The sequence below is a fragment of the Rhinoraja longicauda genome, chromosome 24 (genome assembly GCF_053455715.1).
Source record: "Rhinoraja longicauda isolate Sanriku21f chromosome 24, sRhiLon1.1, whole genome shotgun sequence".
In the NCBI taxonomy this organism is placed as follows: domain Eukaryota; kingdom Metazoa; phylum Chordata; class Chondrichthyes; order Rajiformes; family Arhynchobatidae; genus Rhinoraja; species Rhinoraja longicauda.
The window spans coordinates 19,290,513-19,306,103 of NC_135976.1; the positions used below are offsets into that span (position 1 = coordinate 19,290,513).

Below are 15,591 nucleotides of genomic sequence, written 5' to 3' on the forward strand. Positions count from 1 at the left end.
TCCTGGGGCTTCTCCCCATAACATCTGACACCCTTACTAATCAAGAATCTATTAATATCTGCCTCAAAAGTATCCATTGACTTGGCCTCTACAGCCATTTATGGCAATGAACACAGATTCGCCACGCATTGACGAAAGACATCCCAGCTGTTATCAGGTAACTGAACCATCCTACCACAACCAGAGAGCTGTCCTGAACTACTATCTGCCCCATTGTTGACCCTCGTACTATCTTTGATTGGAATTTACTGGCTTTACCTTGCACTAAACATTATTAACTTATCATACACCACAAATGGCTTGATTGTAATGATGTATAGTCTTTCTGCTGACTGGATAGCATGTAACAAAAGCTTTTCACTGTACCTCGATACAATAGACTAAACTAAACCAACTAACTTAACTCGTCTCTTTCCTAAAGGTGCCCCCTTTTATTCTGAGGTTGTGGCCTCTGGTCCAAGACTCTCCCAGTAGTGGAGACATCCACTCTAACTGGTGCGATAAGGTCATAAGTGATAGGAGCAGAATTAGGCCATTCGGCCCATCAAGTCTACTCCGCCATTCAATCATGGCTGATCTATCTCTCCCTCCTAACCCCATTCTCCTGCCTTCTCCCCACAACCCTCTGACACCTGTACTGATCAAAATTCTATCTATCTCTGCCTCAAAAATATTTGACCTCTACAGCCTTCTGTGGCAAAGAATTCCACAGATTCACCGCCCTCTGACTAAATAAATGTCTCCTCATCTCCTTCCTAAAAGAACGTCCTTTAATTTTAATAATTTAATAATGTGTTTTTTTCGGTGTTTCAGTTTTTCAGTCATTCTTTACTGCCCTTACGTTTTTTAAAAACCGGGCAGTGATCTTGGCGGAGTTCAGCAGGAGGCGGTAGAGTGGCAACTCTCGACGAGGTTCTGATACATCACAGCCTAGCAACGGATTGTGACTCCGTCAACAAAAGTGCCAGTAACATCGGACAGTCTTCCCTTCGGAACTCTGTGGGCAGCGGCCGGAACCATGCCAGAGACACGCGAACCCTTCCCCTTCCCCAGATATGAAAACGACGATGATTTCACAGGCCGCAGAAAAGAAAGTCAGGTATTCCAACAACTTTAAAACTTTGATATCGCGCTCTTTGTAAAAATGCATCTGCATTTTATTTAGAACTATTTTAACAGCTATTTTAATACTTTTGTTTATAACTGGACTGTAAACAGTGTTAAAATGATTAGTTTATTTATCGTGTAAAATACCCGTTTTAGCACGAAACGCAAGGTGTGAAATGTGAGAGAAATCCACGAGGATTAATAACCCAAACTAATAATTAAAAACACGATGTCAAACATAAAATATATACTAGGATTTAACATTTAAAATCGCTTCAACGGCGCAACATAACTTACAGATTTTTGTTTCTTTGTAAAACAGACCATTGCATTTGTTTTTTAAGCCCTTGAATCGTTGTGGTGTAACTGAGCCAGGAACCAATATTTCTTACGAAACTTCCACTATATCCGACAGTATGGATCATTTTGCAAATGTTTTTTTTAAATAACTGGATTTGTTTCTTAGCTGCGTTCCTTGTAAGTTTGTTGTAAATAAAACAATTATTACAACGTTATATTGCACGTAAACTTACTCGAGGAGCAAGTACTGTCAACGTTTGCAAATAACACAAGCTAGAGAATGTACAGGGCCTTGTTGGAACCGCGCCTGGAACATGGTGCATATTGTTCTCACAACCTACAAGACGTTGGTGAGGTGGTACTTGTACAATAAAAAAGGAACTGCAGATGTTAGTTTATACAACTCGGCGGGTCAGGCTGCGGCTCTGGAGACCATGGACACGTGATGTTTCAGGTCTGCACATCTCATCAGACTGTCTATCTTTGTTACTGCGTTCAGTTTTGGTCACCCTGCTTTGGGAAGGATGTCATTAAGGTGGAAAGAGTGCTGAGAAGATCTACGTGACTGAAGAAGGGTCCCCTACCCGAAATCTCACATATCCAGAAGTACTGCCTAACATGTTGAGTTAATCCAGCCTTTGTGTCTTTTTATATGAGCATGTTGCCAGGACTTGAGGGCCTGAGCTACAGTGAGAGGTTGGGCAGGCTTGGAGTTTACTCCTGTGCAGGAGACCAAGGGGCGATCTTCTAGAGATGTGCAAAATCAAGAGGGGAATAGATAGGGTGAATGGACAGAGCCTTTTTCCAAGGGCAGGGTGATCAAGACCCACAGGACATGTGTTATTGTGATTATAACCGACTTTGTAACTGACAATTGCTGGGACCTAGGTTTAATGTCAGTAGGGAAAGACTTAATAGGAAGTGAGCAACAACATTTCTACTCAGATGGTGGTGGGAAGCCAAGATGGTGGCTCCTTGGTCTAGTGCCTGACAACAAATGAAACTGAAAGGGCAGGGGTCTCCCCCTCCCCTTATTTCACAGCCTTTTGTCTTCATCTCCTGCGTTTGTCCAACCATCTGCCAACATCTCTCTCCTGTGTCCACCTATCACTTTCCAAGCATTGTCCTGCCCACCTCTCCAGTCTGAAGGGATGGCACAGTGGCGCAGCGGTAGAGTTGTTGCCTTACAATGCCAGAGACCCAGGTCAATTCTGACCTCGGGTGCTGTCTGTGTGGAATTTGTACCTTCTCCCCGTGACCGCATGAGTTTTCTCTGGATGCTCCAGTTTCCTCCCACAGCCCAAAGACGTACAGGTTTGTAGGTAGACGCAAAATGCTGGAGTAACTCAACAGGACGGGCAGCATCTCTGGAGAGAAGGACTGAAGAAAGGTCTCAACCTGAAACATCACCCATTCCTTCTCTCCAGAAATCCTGCTAGTCCCGCTGAGTTACTCCAGCATTTTTGCGTCTACCTTTGATTTAAACCAGCATCTGCAGTTCTTTCCTACAGATTTGTAGGTAATTGGGTTCTGTAAATTGTAACTTGTCCCTCGTGTGTAGGATAGTGCTAGTGTACGGGTGATTGATGGTTGGCGCAGACAAGGTGGGCTGAAAGGCCTGTTTCCACGCTGTGTCTCTAATGTCTAAAGGGTCCCGCCCCAAAACGTCATCCATGTTCCCAGGTATGCTGCCTGACCTGCTGAGTTATTCCAGTATCTTTTGCTGTTCGTACCCAGCTCCTTGGGAGTCTTGGAAATTACCGTGTTAAATAATGATGTTAACGAGTGATGTTGTGACGTCCTTCATGTTTTGCGTTCTCCACTTCTCCCAGAGTCTTCAGTACGAGCAGCCGACCCACATAGCACAGCAGGAGGACCCATGGAACCGGCTGCATGCAACTGCAACCGTGGCAAGTGCCAACAAAGGAATCTACCTCTACAATCCCAAGGTAGAGTATAGAACACCTGAAACATCATGCTAACAGGTATAGAAGCCGTGCCGTAGGTGGCTGCTATTTGTATACATTGGGTATACAAGCAACAAATTTCACTGTGCCTTGTCACGTGACAATAAAATATTCCATCCAGTAGTATAAAACGCACACCTCAGGGACAGTTCTACTCGGCTGTTATCAGGCAACTGAACCATCCTACCACAACCAATGAGCAGTCCTGAACTACTATCTTCCTCATTGGAGACCCTCGGACTATCTTTGATCGGACTGTCCCGGCTTTATCTTGCACTAAACGTTATTTATTGTTATTCCCTTTATCACTTATCTGTACACTGTGAATGGCTCGATTGTAATCAAGTATTGTCTTTCCGCTGATTGGTTAGCACGCAACAAAAACTTTTCATTGTACCTCGGTGCACATCACAATAAACTATTAAAACAAAGCCATTAAACAATGATAATGGCCTTCTGCCCAACAAAAGTATCAACTAGTTGCTGCCAATGGCAACATGAAATTCTAGAATCTCACCTCCAGTTGCTGAATATGAAAGTCACGGTGTCATACAGCATGGAAACAGTCCCTTCAGCCGAGGTGGACCATGCTGACCAAGATGCCCCAATTATGCTCGTCCCACCTGCCTGTGTTTGCCCCTATCCCTCTAAATCTTTCCTATCCTTTTAAATGCTACTATAGTATCTGCCCAAAATACCTCCTCTGGCAACTCATTCTATACACCCACAACCCCCTGTGTGAAAAAAGTGGCACGGATTCCTATTAAATCTTTACCTTCTCACTTTAAGCCCAAGTCCCCTTGTTCTTGATTCACCTATTCGGGGTAAAAGACTGTGCAGTTTTCCTTTCCATGATTTTATACACCGCATGATTTTATACACCTCAAGAAGATCACCCCTCAGCCTCCAGCACTCCATGGAATAAAGTCCTAGCCTGACTAATCTCTCCGTACAGCTCAGGGCCTTAAATCCTTGCAACATCCTCATAAATCTCTACACCCTTTCCAGCTAAACAACATCCTTCCTGTAGCAGGGTGACCAAAACTGCACACAATATTACAAATGCAACCTCAGCAACATCTTGTACAACTGTAACTGGTGAAGGCCAAAGTACTGAAAGCCCTCTTGACCATCCTGTGAAGCTGCTGAGAGTAACAAATAAGAGAGATCTTTCAGCCAACAGCACTCATTGATTCAGTATGTTTGACCTGACAGTTGATTATTTAAGATTTCTTAGCGGAACTTTTCTATGTTTATTGTATATGTTCCTTACACCTTACTAATCATGGAACTAGAGCCAACTGTGCCTGGTGTCAAAACCACACAACAGTTGGCACCAGGACACCACCTGCCTTATACTACCTGGAAAGCCCTAAACTGCCTCCGCGCTGGAGTGGGACGTTGCAGACTCAACCTGAAGAAGTGGAGCTTCTCGGACTCTGACAAATGCAACTGTGGAGAGGTACAGACAATGGCCCACCTACTGACTTGTGGCGGAGAGGCATGCACTGCGGACAATCTCCGCAGAGGCACAGATGTGGCACTGGCTGTGCCAAAGTGGTGGCCGAACGTCGTCTGACACATGAGCGAAAAAACCTTACTAATCAAAATTAGATACAATATTTTAAATACTGACTCTCAATTACTAGCATAGGTTTAAAATAAAGGTAATGCATTTACCTGTACTGAATTAAATGGAGTATTTAAGTCAACAGTTGGGACTTGGACCTATTTAGGTTTAGCTACTTTGAATGGATGGATATAATGAGGTGAGACGGTTGTAGATTTGGACATTGTGTCTGTCATATGGTGACCTATTTCAAAATGCCTTAAGTATAGCTGAACATTTGCTTCTTTCAATTTACAGTTCAAACAGAAGTTGCTCTATTCACTTAGTTTTGATAGCTGCACATTGTTCTAATAGGCACCCAAAGACAGCCTGGACATTCATCTTAATGCTGTTTATGATCATTCAAACGCGTTTTTAAAGCAGAAAAATGAGGTGCTTCTTCAAAAAACTACTTGTGATCCTCAGAGGTGAGTGCTTTGTGATAAGTGTGTATTTGTGTTCAAACTATTATCGTATACTGTAAACGAGAATGAGTCCGTATTAAAACAATAATGATGGAAAGATACAAAGTGCTGGAGTAACTTAGCGGGTCAGGCAGCATCTCTGGAGAACATGGATAGATTAAGTTTTAGGTCAGGACCCTTGTTCAAACTGATTAGCCTTTAAGGTTTTAAGTGAACTTACTCAAGTTCCAGTCTGAAGAAGGCTCTCGAGCCAAAACGTTGGCTATCCATGTTCTCCAGAGATGCTGCCTGACCTACTGAGTTACTCCAGCACCTTATCTTTCCTTGGTCAACCAACATCTGCAGTTCCTTGTTTCTACATTAAAGCCTATAATGACATTGTGACTGCAGCATAGACTTTTGCAATCAGGTTAACATGATCCGTCTGATTTTATGGCCATTATTTGCAATGCATAATTTGGGAAAATGACTTTGGCATTTTAAATGGTAAAAATATCTGTGCAGTCTAAAAAATGCTGTTTCTCAAGAAGTCTGAGGAATGGTCTCGACCAGAAACGTCACCCATTCCTTCTCTCCAGAGATGCTCCCTGTCCTGCTGAGTTATTCAAACATTTTGTGTCTACATTCGGTTTAAACCAGCATCTGCTGTCCTTTCCTACATTGTTTATCAAGAAAGTGTATATAGATTAATAGGGCTAGGTTGCAACTTTGCTATAACATTGTAGAGCTGGTAGGTGTAAAATAACCCAATCAAAATACAAGAACTAGGTATGATTACTAAGTTTGCAGATAATACTGAAGTGGGTTGTATTGTAGACAGTGAAGATGGTTATCAAAAATTACAACATGCTATTGAGCAGTGGGCAAGTGGGCTGAGGAATAGCTAATGAAGTTTAATGCATAAGTGTGAGGTGTTCTTGATTCCCCTACTCTGGGTAAAAGACTGTGGATTCACCCTTGATATTGTACACCTCTATAAGATCACCACTCAGCCTCCTGCACTCCAAGAAATAAAATACTAGCCTTCCCAACCTCTCCCTATAGCTTAGCCTATCAAGTGCTGGCAACATCCTTGTAAATTTTCTCTGCACTCTTTCCAGGTTAATGACATCCTTCCAATAGCAGAGCAACCAAAATGAAATACATTACTCTAATTGTGGCCTCACCAGCGCATCTTGCACATCTGCAACATAACGTCCTAACTTCTATCCTCAACATCTTGACTGATGAAGATCCATGTACTTAAAGACTTCTTGACCACCTTATCTACCTGTAATGCCACTTTCAGGGAACTAAGGGAACGCAGTTAAGGTCTTGGTAAAACATGTCTATAATCCTAGATCCCTCTGCTCTTCCGCACTCCCCTGGTCCTATCAATTACTGTGAAGGTCCTGCCCTAGTTTGAATTCCCAAAATGCAAACCTCATACTTGTCTGCATTAAACTCCATTAACCATTCTTCAGCCACGTTGCCCAGATGATCAAGATCCTGCTGCAATTTTTGATAACCAGCTTCACTGTCTACGATATCACCCACTTTAATGTCATCTGTAAACTTATTAATCGTGCCTGGTACATTCTCATCCAAATTTTTGATATTGCAAAGAACACCTTAGTAAACAATCTTGAACAAATATTTTGCATTTAATTCCTCGGAATAGTTAATTATTCAGCAGAAAAATGAACTGTTCGAATAAATTGCCAGCTGGAAAATTGTGTGCTGATATTTGGATCAAAAATGGGGTAGCTAAATAAAAGCAGCTAAGGTCTTGACTTGCAAAGAGGTCCTTCTGCACTTGTATAGGGCCCTGGTAAGACCACATTTAGAGTATTATGTGCAGTTTTGGTCTAATTTGAGGAAGGACATCCTTGCTATTGAGGCAGTGCAGCGTAGGTTCATGAGGTTAATCCATGGGATGGCGGGACTGTCATATGAGGAAAGATTGGAAAGACTGTGCTTGTATTCGCTGGCTTTTAGAAGGATGAGAGGGGATCTTATAGAGACGTATAAAATTATAAAAGGACTGGACAAGCTAGATGCAGGAAAAATGTTCCCAATGTTGGGGGAGTCCAGAATCAGGGACCATAGTCTAAGAATAAAAGGGAGCCATTAAAAACTGAGGTGAGAAGAAACTTTTTCACCCAGAATTTGTGGAATTCTCTTGCCCAACTTGCCCACACTGACCAACAGGCCCCATTTACACTAGTCCCACCTGCCTGCGTTTGACCCCTCAGAAGGCAGTGGAGGCCAATTCACTGGATGAATTTAAAAGAGAGTTAGATAGAGCTCCAGAGGCCAGTGGAATCAAGAGATATGGGGAGAAGGCAGGCACAGGTTACTGATTGTGGATGATCAGCCATGATCACAATGAATGGCGGTGCTGGCTCGAAGAGCCTAATGGCCTCCCCCTGCACCTATTTTCTATGTTTCTATGTCTTGGTAAATCATGTCTGTGAACTTACATCTTTAACTGTTTACTTGCCTCTCTGAATTATTTACAGAGGCTGTTGGCTAAGCACCAATGGACAATTACCTGAAGATGTGTTTCGCCGGAAAATTGCAATGGACAGAGTGCAGAAAGATATTTGTGGCTGTGCCCGCGATCACACAGAAACCGGCGCTATTTACTTACGAGCAAGATCTCCCCCAAGATTTTGGGTTTCACCCACAAAAGCATCCGTTCATAGCATCGATGGAGCAATAAGTGAGATACTAGTTTTGATCTGCATGATCAGAATTAGAATAATTTTCTATGTGCTTATTCCTGCAGCATGTTTTACCTGACCGTTGGTTGCTGGCACGCTTTCTTGATGCTGCCATCCCAGATGTACCTTCCTCTTCAAGCAAGGGGCAGCCGGTAGAGCTGCTGCCTTACGGTGCCAGAGACCCGGGTTTGATCCTGACCTTGGGTGTTGTTTGTGGGGAGTTTGCACCTTCTCCCTGTGACCACGTGGGTTTCTTCTGAGTGCTCCTGTTTCCTCCCACATCCAAAAGACAGACAAGTTTGTAGGTTAATTGACCTCTTTAAAATTGCTCCTAGCATGTAGTGAGTGAATGCAAAAATAGGATAACATAGAACTGAGTGAATAGGTGATCAATGGCTGCCATGGACTCTGGGCTGAATGGCTTGTTTCCATACTGTATCTGTCAATCAATCAATCAAGGACACAAAGTGCTCAAGTAACTCATCAGGTCAGCACTTCTGGAGAACATGGATTGTTGGCATTTTAAGTCAAGACCCTTCTTCAGACTGATTGTAAGGGTGGGATGAAACCTGGGAGAGAGGAGGGGCAGGACAACTATGGCAAGTAAACACAGGCGAGGGTGGTGGGTTTGATAGGCAGATAGTTGTACAAAGGCCAGAGATTAAAACAGAAGGCGTGAGAATTGGGAAGGCAGTCGGAATGTGGGCGGAGGGGAGAAATCAGTCAATCAATATAAACTCACATCTTTGCATCTTCTAGAAAGTTATTTTGAGATAGAAATGTTCTGAAACTAGGTTTGTTTAGATGTGAGACATCAAGTGTGATTCTGATAATCCTTACAAAGACACACGGGTGTTAGTCATAGAGTCATACAACATGGAAACAGGCACTTTGGCCCAACTTGCCTGCCACTGACCAACAGGCCCCATTTACACTAGTCCCACCTGCCTGCATTTGACCCATATCCCTCTAAACCTGTCCTGTCCATGGACCTGCCCAATTGTTTCTTAAACTTTGCGATGGTACAGGGGTTGGACCAGGGCTGGCTGCTGCTAGGACATGACATTCACATTCTTCTGAGGGAAAGGGTTTTTTAAAAATATGCCCAGGAATATCTTATATGCTTTGGACTTAATTTTTCATGTTCCTTTTACTTCTTTTCACAGCAAGCCAACATACCGCGGCAACTAATGGAGGATATTCCAGGAAAAAAGATGGCGGTTTCTTTACAATCTGAAGTGGAGGATGTTTCTGCATAAATACTGAACTTAGATATTGTCGAGTCTTTGTTCATCATCTTCAATAAAACACTGTAATATTAAGAGCAAGCTGTACCAACACTGTGAAGTAGCATTGACTTCTCCCCATGTAATAAGAGAATTAAATCACTAGAAAATGAAAATTCAGAATGTTGTCCAATGAAATTATTACCTTTGGGCTTCCTGGGGCTAATTCAGTCATAGCGTCGTACAGCGCAGAAACAGGCCATGCCGACCAAGAAGACCCATCCTCAAAAATAAAATCTTTGCTGTTTCTTATCTGCTTGTTGGCCCTCAGTAATGTTACTGAGAATAGAGTGTTGGAGTCTGCATGCATGCTCACCATCACTGCAGCTCCATCATCTCTGTGTAGACAAGTTGTTGTTCGCATATTGAGCATCAATGGGACTGCTAGGACGTCAAAGTCCTCCAGTCTGAAGAAGAGTCCCGACCAAAAATATCACCTATCCATGTTCTTTACAGATGCTACCTGACCTGCTGAGTTACTCTAGCACCTTGTGTACTTTAAGTTTACTTCAGTTTATTGTCATGTGTACCAAGGTACAGAGAAAAGCTTTTGCTGTATGCCAACCAGTCAACAGAAAGACAATACATGATTACAATCGAGCCATCCACAGTGTACAGATACACGATAAAGGGAATAATGTTTAGTACAAGATAAGGTCTCCAATTAGGTAGATGGTAGCTCAGGATTGCCCTCTGGTTGTTGATAGGATGGTTCAGTTGCCTGATAACAGCTGGGAAGAAACTGTCCCTGAATCTGGAGGTGTACGTTTTCACACTTTTATACCTCTTACCTGACAGGAGAGTGGAGAAGGGCATAGTTGAAGTAAGTTAATGTAAAGGACAATAAAGGCACATTTATACCTCTTTTAAGGAGTCGGATCCAGGTAATTGTCTCAAATTTATTGAGCCATTCAAAATCTGTTTGCTTAAACAGAGCGTAGAAACCACAGACAGCACCGGACGGCAATAATGAATAGGCATTGGGGGAATGGTGAGCCATCACCACTAGTGACCTAGCTGTCTCACTAGTCTGTTCATCTAAATTGGACTGCTTCCAACCCGTCACTCTATCCTCCCTTGCAAAGCTTGTCTCCACTATGAAACCTGCAACCTGCCCCCTTGATCCTGCCCCCACTGCCCTTCTGAAGGATGTCATTGCAATAGCTGGTCCCAGCATCCTCTCTATTATCAACAGTTCTCTGGCCACTGGCACTGTTCCAACCAGTTTCAAGCACGCGGTGGTCCAGCCCCTACTGAAAAAACCTAACCTAGACCCCACCTTGCCTAGCAACTACAGACCCATTTCCAAACTGCCATTCCTGTCAAAAGTCCTTGAAAAGGCAATCCTTAACCAATTAGTGCCCTACCTGCACCAAAACACCATCCTGGAAAGTTTCCAGTCAGGTTTCAGAGCCCACCACAGCACAGAGTCTGCCTTGTTGAAGGTACACAACGACCTGCTTCTCGCCATCGACACCGGCGACTGTGCAATCCTGCTCCTTCTCGACCTCAGCGCAGCATTCGATACAGTGGACCACACCATCCTTATTGACCGTCTCCGGTACGCGGTTGGCATTGATGGCACTGCCCTGAGCTGGTTCGCTTCGTACCTCAAAGATAGGAGTTTCGCCATCAACATAGGCAGTTATTCCTCTGCTCCAGCTAGCCTCTCCTGCGGAGTTCCACAAGGCTCCATCCTAGGCCCCATTCTCTTCTCTCTATACATGCTCCCCCTTGGCCAAATCATTCAAAGGCACGGCATTTCTTTCCACTGCTATGCCGATGACACTCAGCTTTACCTCCCCCTGAAACCCAACAACCAGTCAAATTTAAACAGCCTCTCACACTGCCTTGAGGACATAAAATGTTGGATGGCACAGAACTTCCTCCAATTAAATGAGAGCAAGTCTGAGGTCATCCTATTCGGCCCCCCCGACTCCATCAAATTGATAACAGGCAGTCTTGGAAGCCTATCCTGCCTAGTCAAACCGCATGTCAAAAACCTCGGCATGATATTTGACTCTGCATTAAAATTTGATAAGCAAGTCAACGCTGTGGTAAAAGCCAGCTTCTTCCAACTTCGAACCATAGCTAAAATCAAACCTTTCCTCAAATTCGACGACACAGAAAAAATCATTCACGCTTTCATTTCCTCCCGCCTAGACTACTGCAACTCCCTATACACTGGGATCAGCCAATCTTCCCTGTCCCGCCTGCAACTGGTCCAAAACGCCGCAGCGAGACTCCTGACGGGTACCCGTAAAAGGGACCACATCACCCCGATTCTGGCCTCTCTCCACTGGCTCCCTGTACGGTACAGAATCAACTTCAAGCTCCTCCTATTCACGTATAAAGCCCTAAATGGACACTTCCCCCCCTACATCAAAAATCTTCTAACCCCCCTCTCTAACTCCAGGTCCCTCAGATCGGCCGACTTGGGGCTCTTCACTATCCCGCGGTCTAGGCTTAAACTCAGGGGTGACCGCGCTTTTGCGGTTGCAGCTCCTAGACTGTGGAACAGCATCCCTCTCCCGATCAGAACTGCCCCCTCCATCGACTCCTTTAAGTCCAGGCTCAAAACATATTTCTACTCCCTAGCGTTTGAGGCTCATTGAGGAGGCGCTGTGAACTGTTTGCGTGCTACTGTATGTTTTCATTTTTTTTCTATTGGAACCTAATCAAATGTACAGCACTTTGGTCAACGTGGGTTGTTTTTAAATGTGCTATACAAATAAAATTGACTTGACTTGACTTGACTAGTGGCATCAACTGTACCACCCCAGTTTATATCCTTCTGCCTCTTGTGGTTCCTTCAAAATAACACTAATTGTAAAACTATTTAGCTCACACCACATCATTAAAAAGCAAATACATCCTCTGTGGATCATTTGTATAGAAATAAGTTGCACCTGCCAATAGAATCAGTTGGACCTCTGTATCTGTAATTGTAGTTTGAGTTAATTAGACTTTAAATGCTGTTCTCATGATCATAGACAAAGGTAACTACCCTAATTTTAATATGCTCACCCCGAAAGCTTGATCAACCAATAAGGGACAATCTATGTGTGTCAAATCTACTGAAGATGTTTTTCTATTTGTAGGTTTGCAGATACATCCCAGTTCCATAAATTAGGTCATTTTCAATTTGCCATTAAAAACACTTCTGGTCAAAAGTCTGAGAAAGCTTTTTCAAAATTTTGGATACACTTAAAATCTCTGGAATAATCTAGCAGAGTACCAGACTGAATTTAGTTTAGAGATGCAACATGGAAACAGGCCCTTCAGTCCATCGCGTTCATGCTGACCATTTGCATGCCCTAAAGCATATAATAAGATTTTGAGACTTCAGAAGTCTCATGGCCAATACTACTGACACTACCTTGCAGTTTAGGATTTGCCACGATGTAGTCAAGGCTGTTTTAATTAAAAGGACACAAAGTGCTGGAGTAACTGAGCAGATCATCTCTGGAGAACATGGATAGGTCACGTTTCGAGTCGGGACCCATCATCAGAATGATCTTTACCTATTTACCCTTTAGACTTAGACTTTAAAGATACAGCACGGAAACAGGCCCTTCGGCCCACTGAGTCTGTGCCGACCAGCGACCACCCCTTACACCAGCACTATCTTACACACCAAAGCAAAGCCAATTAACCTATGTCGTTGGAGTGTGGGAGGAATCCGGAGCACCCGGAGAAACTCCGTATAAACATAACTCAGGATCGAACCTATGTCTTCGGTGCTGTGAGGCAGCAACTGCGGCACTGTGCCTGCCCCCTCTAATGGAGCAGCCATCCAGGAGGTGCCACTGGTGGGACACTTACCTCATGAGGGTATAGGGTATAGACACGTCAGCGATGGAGATTACGTCAGCGGTCTAGGGTACGTCATCAGGCGAGCACTGTCTCAGTGCAGGGACTGGGAGGACCTGACTGGGAACAAGCCAGAGTCCTCAGCGAGGCAGGTGCTGTGCCCTCCCCCTGGCGGTGGGAGGTCGAGAGGCCAGGCGCTGCTCATTCCTCCAGACGGGAGCGCCTCCCCCTAGCGGTGGGAGGTCGGGAGCGCCTCCCCCTAGCGGTGGGAGGTCGGGAGCGCCTCCCCCTAGCGGTGGGAGGTCGGGAGCGCCTCCCCCTAGCGGTGGGAGGTCGAGCGGGTCCCAGCGAAAGAGAAAAGAAACTCTGGCGGTACGCGTGCGCCGTGCTGGCGGCGGCGACGACGACGACGAGAGCGAGCGGACGTTGGGGAGCGCTGGTGTGCGCGTGCGCGTCTCGGCGCGACGCGGCCAGAACTAGGCTCACCATGAGCTCCCGGAAAGGTGAGCGGCATCTCTCCCCCCTCCCGACCGGCGCCGGCCCCCGGCCCACTCTAACCCGCCCTCTCCCCCTTTGTCTCCTCAGTGCTCGCTCTGCAGGCGCGCAAGAAGCGGAGCCGCGTCAAGAAGGAGAAGGTGCCGAAAAAGTGAGTGCTCCGGGGCCGGGCCTCCCCTCACCCCCATTCCCCCCCTCCCGGGGCCTGGTCCTCCCCTCACCCCTCCCCCTCCCCCATCCCCTCTCCTCCCCCCCACCTCCATCCCCTCCCCCCCACCTCCATCCCCTCCCCCCCATTCCTTCCCAAAGCTCCTCTCCACCTGCTGCACCAGGGCCTGGCTGGTATCTCCCTCTCCCCTTTTCCTGTCCCACCTCTGCCCTCCCGATCTTCCCCATCGCCTCTCCCCATCTCTCCCTTCCAACCCCATCCCATCTTCCCCGCCCCATCCCATCTGCCCCATCCCATGTCCCCCACGCCCCTCCCATCCCATGTCCCCCACGCCCCTCCCATCCCATGTCTCCCACCCCCCCGCATCCCATGTCCCCCACCCCCCCATCCCATGTCCCCCACCCCCCCCCCATCCCATGTCCCCCACCCGCATCCCATGTCCCCCATCCCATGTCCCCCATCCCATCTCCCCCACCCCCCCATCTCCTCCACCCCACCATCCCATTTCCTCATGCCCCCTCCATATCCCCATCTATCTTTGGGGATTATGGAGGAAAGGTTATACTGGATTCTCACTTAAAGGTTTGAATTAGTAGTGTGTCTTAATACATCTAGTTAATGCAAAACCTTTAATCAAGGTAGAATTCTATACAACTTTTGCTTCTAAGCTCATTCACTTTGATTAAAACAGATTAGGTTTATCTGCAAATAGACACAAAATGCTGGAGTAACTCGGTCTGAAGAAGGGTCTCAACCTGAAACGTCATGCATTCCTTCTCTCCACAGATGCTGCCTTATTCCATCATTTTGAGACATTTTTGATTTAAACCAGCATCTGTAGTTCTTTCTGACACAAGGTTTATCTGCAAATGGGTCTACTAATTGTTTATAGAGACATGCCACTGCAGATGTTGGAATCTTGAACAAGATACATTGCTGGTGGAAGTCAGTGGGTCAGGCAGCATCTGTGTCGGGAATGGATAGCTGACACTTCAGATTGGTACCCTTCAGATTGATTATATCCTTCTTTTCCCCCAACTACAGTCAGGCTGAAGAATAAATATCGCCTATCCATTCCCTCACAGCCTGACCCACTGACTACCTCCAGCACTTTGTGTTTTGCAAATAATTTATATTACCTTGCAAGATTTCCTGTGTCCTTTTCAAACCTTGTTCTGGGCAGTAAGAGAGCTTGCAAGGACACAAAGTGCTGGAGTAACTCAGCAGATCAGGCAGTATCTCTGGAGAACATGGATAGATAATGTTTTGGGTTGAGACCCTTCTAAAGGCAGTGATGCTGCCTGAATTGGTGAGTTACAATAGGACTTTGTGTCCTTTTGTGTATTAACCAGCATCTGCAGTGTTTCTAAAGGAAGAGATCTTGCATGTTTTTGTTGTTGAAAAGGTATAGTTGGGAAATACTGGGCAGCATAATGCTAGATTAGGTTTTTTCTCAGACAGGCCTTTTCTCCAGTTATTTGCTTGTTGAATATCTAGGTAGTTTATTTGATGTCTGGAAAAAGCTGGGGGGATTTCTGCAATAGAGGAATTAAGATGGCCAAGTATATCATATTGGAGGATCCGATGCTGGAATCAGGTGGACGGAGCTGCGCAATGTCTAGAGTGGAGAAATATTTTTTTAAAGTCCAGGTGTTGGTGTGTGTGGAATGAGAAGCAGTTTGTTTCATGTCCTGCACTTTTCAATCAGGACTGGG

At 45.3% G+C, this 15,591-nt stretch overlaps 3 protein-coding genes across 4 annotated transcripts in view; 2 read left to right on the plus strand and 1 right to left on the minus strand.

Annotated features, from left to right (window-relative positions):
• LOC144605287 (endosome/lysosome-associated apoptosis and autophagy regulator 1-like) overlaps window positions 1-13,368 on the minus strand; it is a 95,824-nt gene extending 82,456 nt beyond the window's left edge. Inside the window, exon 1 of the mRNA XM_078420393.1 lies at window positions 13,225-13,368. The gene's annotated coding sequence lies outside the window, so the exon portion shown is untranslated. The remainder of the gene's footprint in view (window positions 1-13,224) is intronic.
• Window positions 957-9,512, plus strand: cfap276 (cilia and flagella associated protein 276). Its single transcript, XM_078420388.1, has 5 exons — window positions 957-1,099; window positions 3,240-3,356; window positions 5,299-5,411; window positions 7,910-8,112; window positions 9,280-9,512. Exons 1-5 carry the CDS (start codon window positions 1,019-1,021, stop codon window positions 9,348-9,350), a joined length of 585 nt encoding a protein of 194 aa, XP_078276514.1. The 5' UTR covers window positions 957-1,018; the 3' UTR covers window positions 9,351-9,512.
• Window positions 13,369-13,602: 234 nt separating the features above from the next.
• Window positions 13,603-15,591, plus strand: part of LOC144605457 (SRSF protein kinase 1-like) — a 52,245-nt gene continuing 50,256 nt past the window's right edge. For both annotated transcript variants that reach the window (XR_013548852.1, XM_078420740.1), the window contains exons 1-2: window positions 13,603-13,715; window positions 13,798-13,858. Coding sequence is in view for 1 of the 2 variants with exons in the window: in XM_078420740.1 (XP_078276866.1) it covers window positions 13,700-13,715; window positions 13,798-13,858 (77 nt within the window). In the remaining variant the exon portion in view is untranslated. The remainder of the gene's footprint in view (window positions 13,716-13,797; window positions 13,859-15,591) is intronic.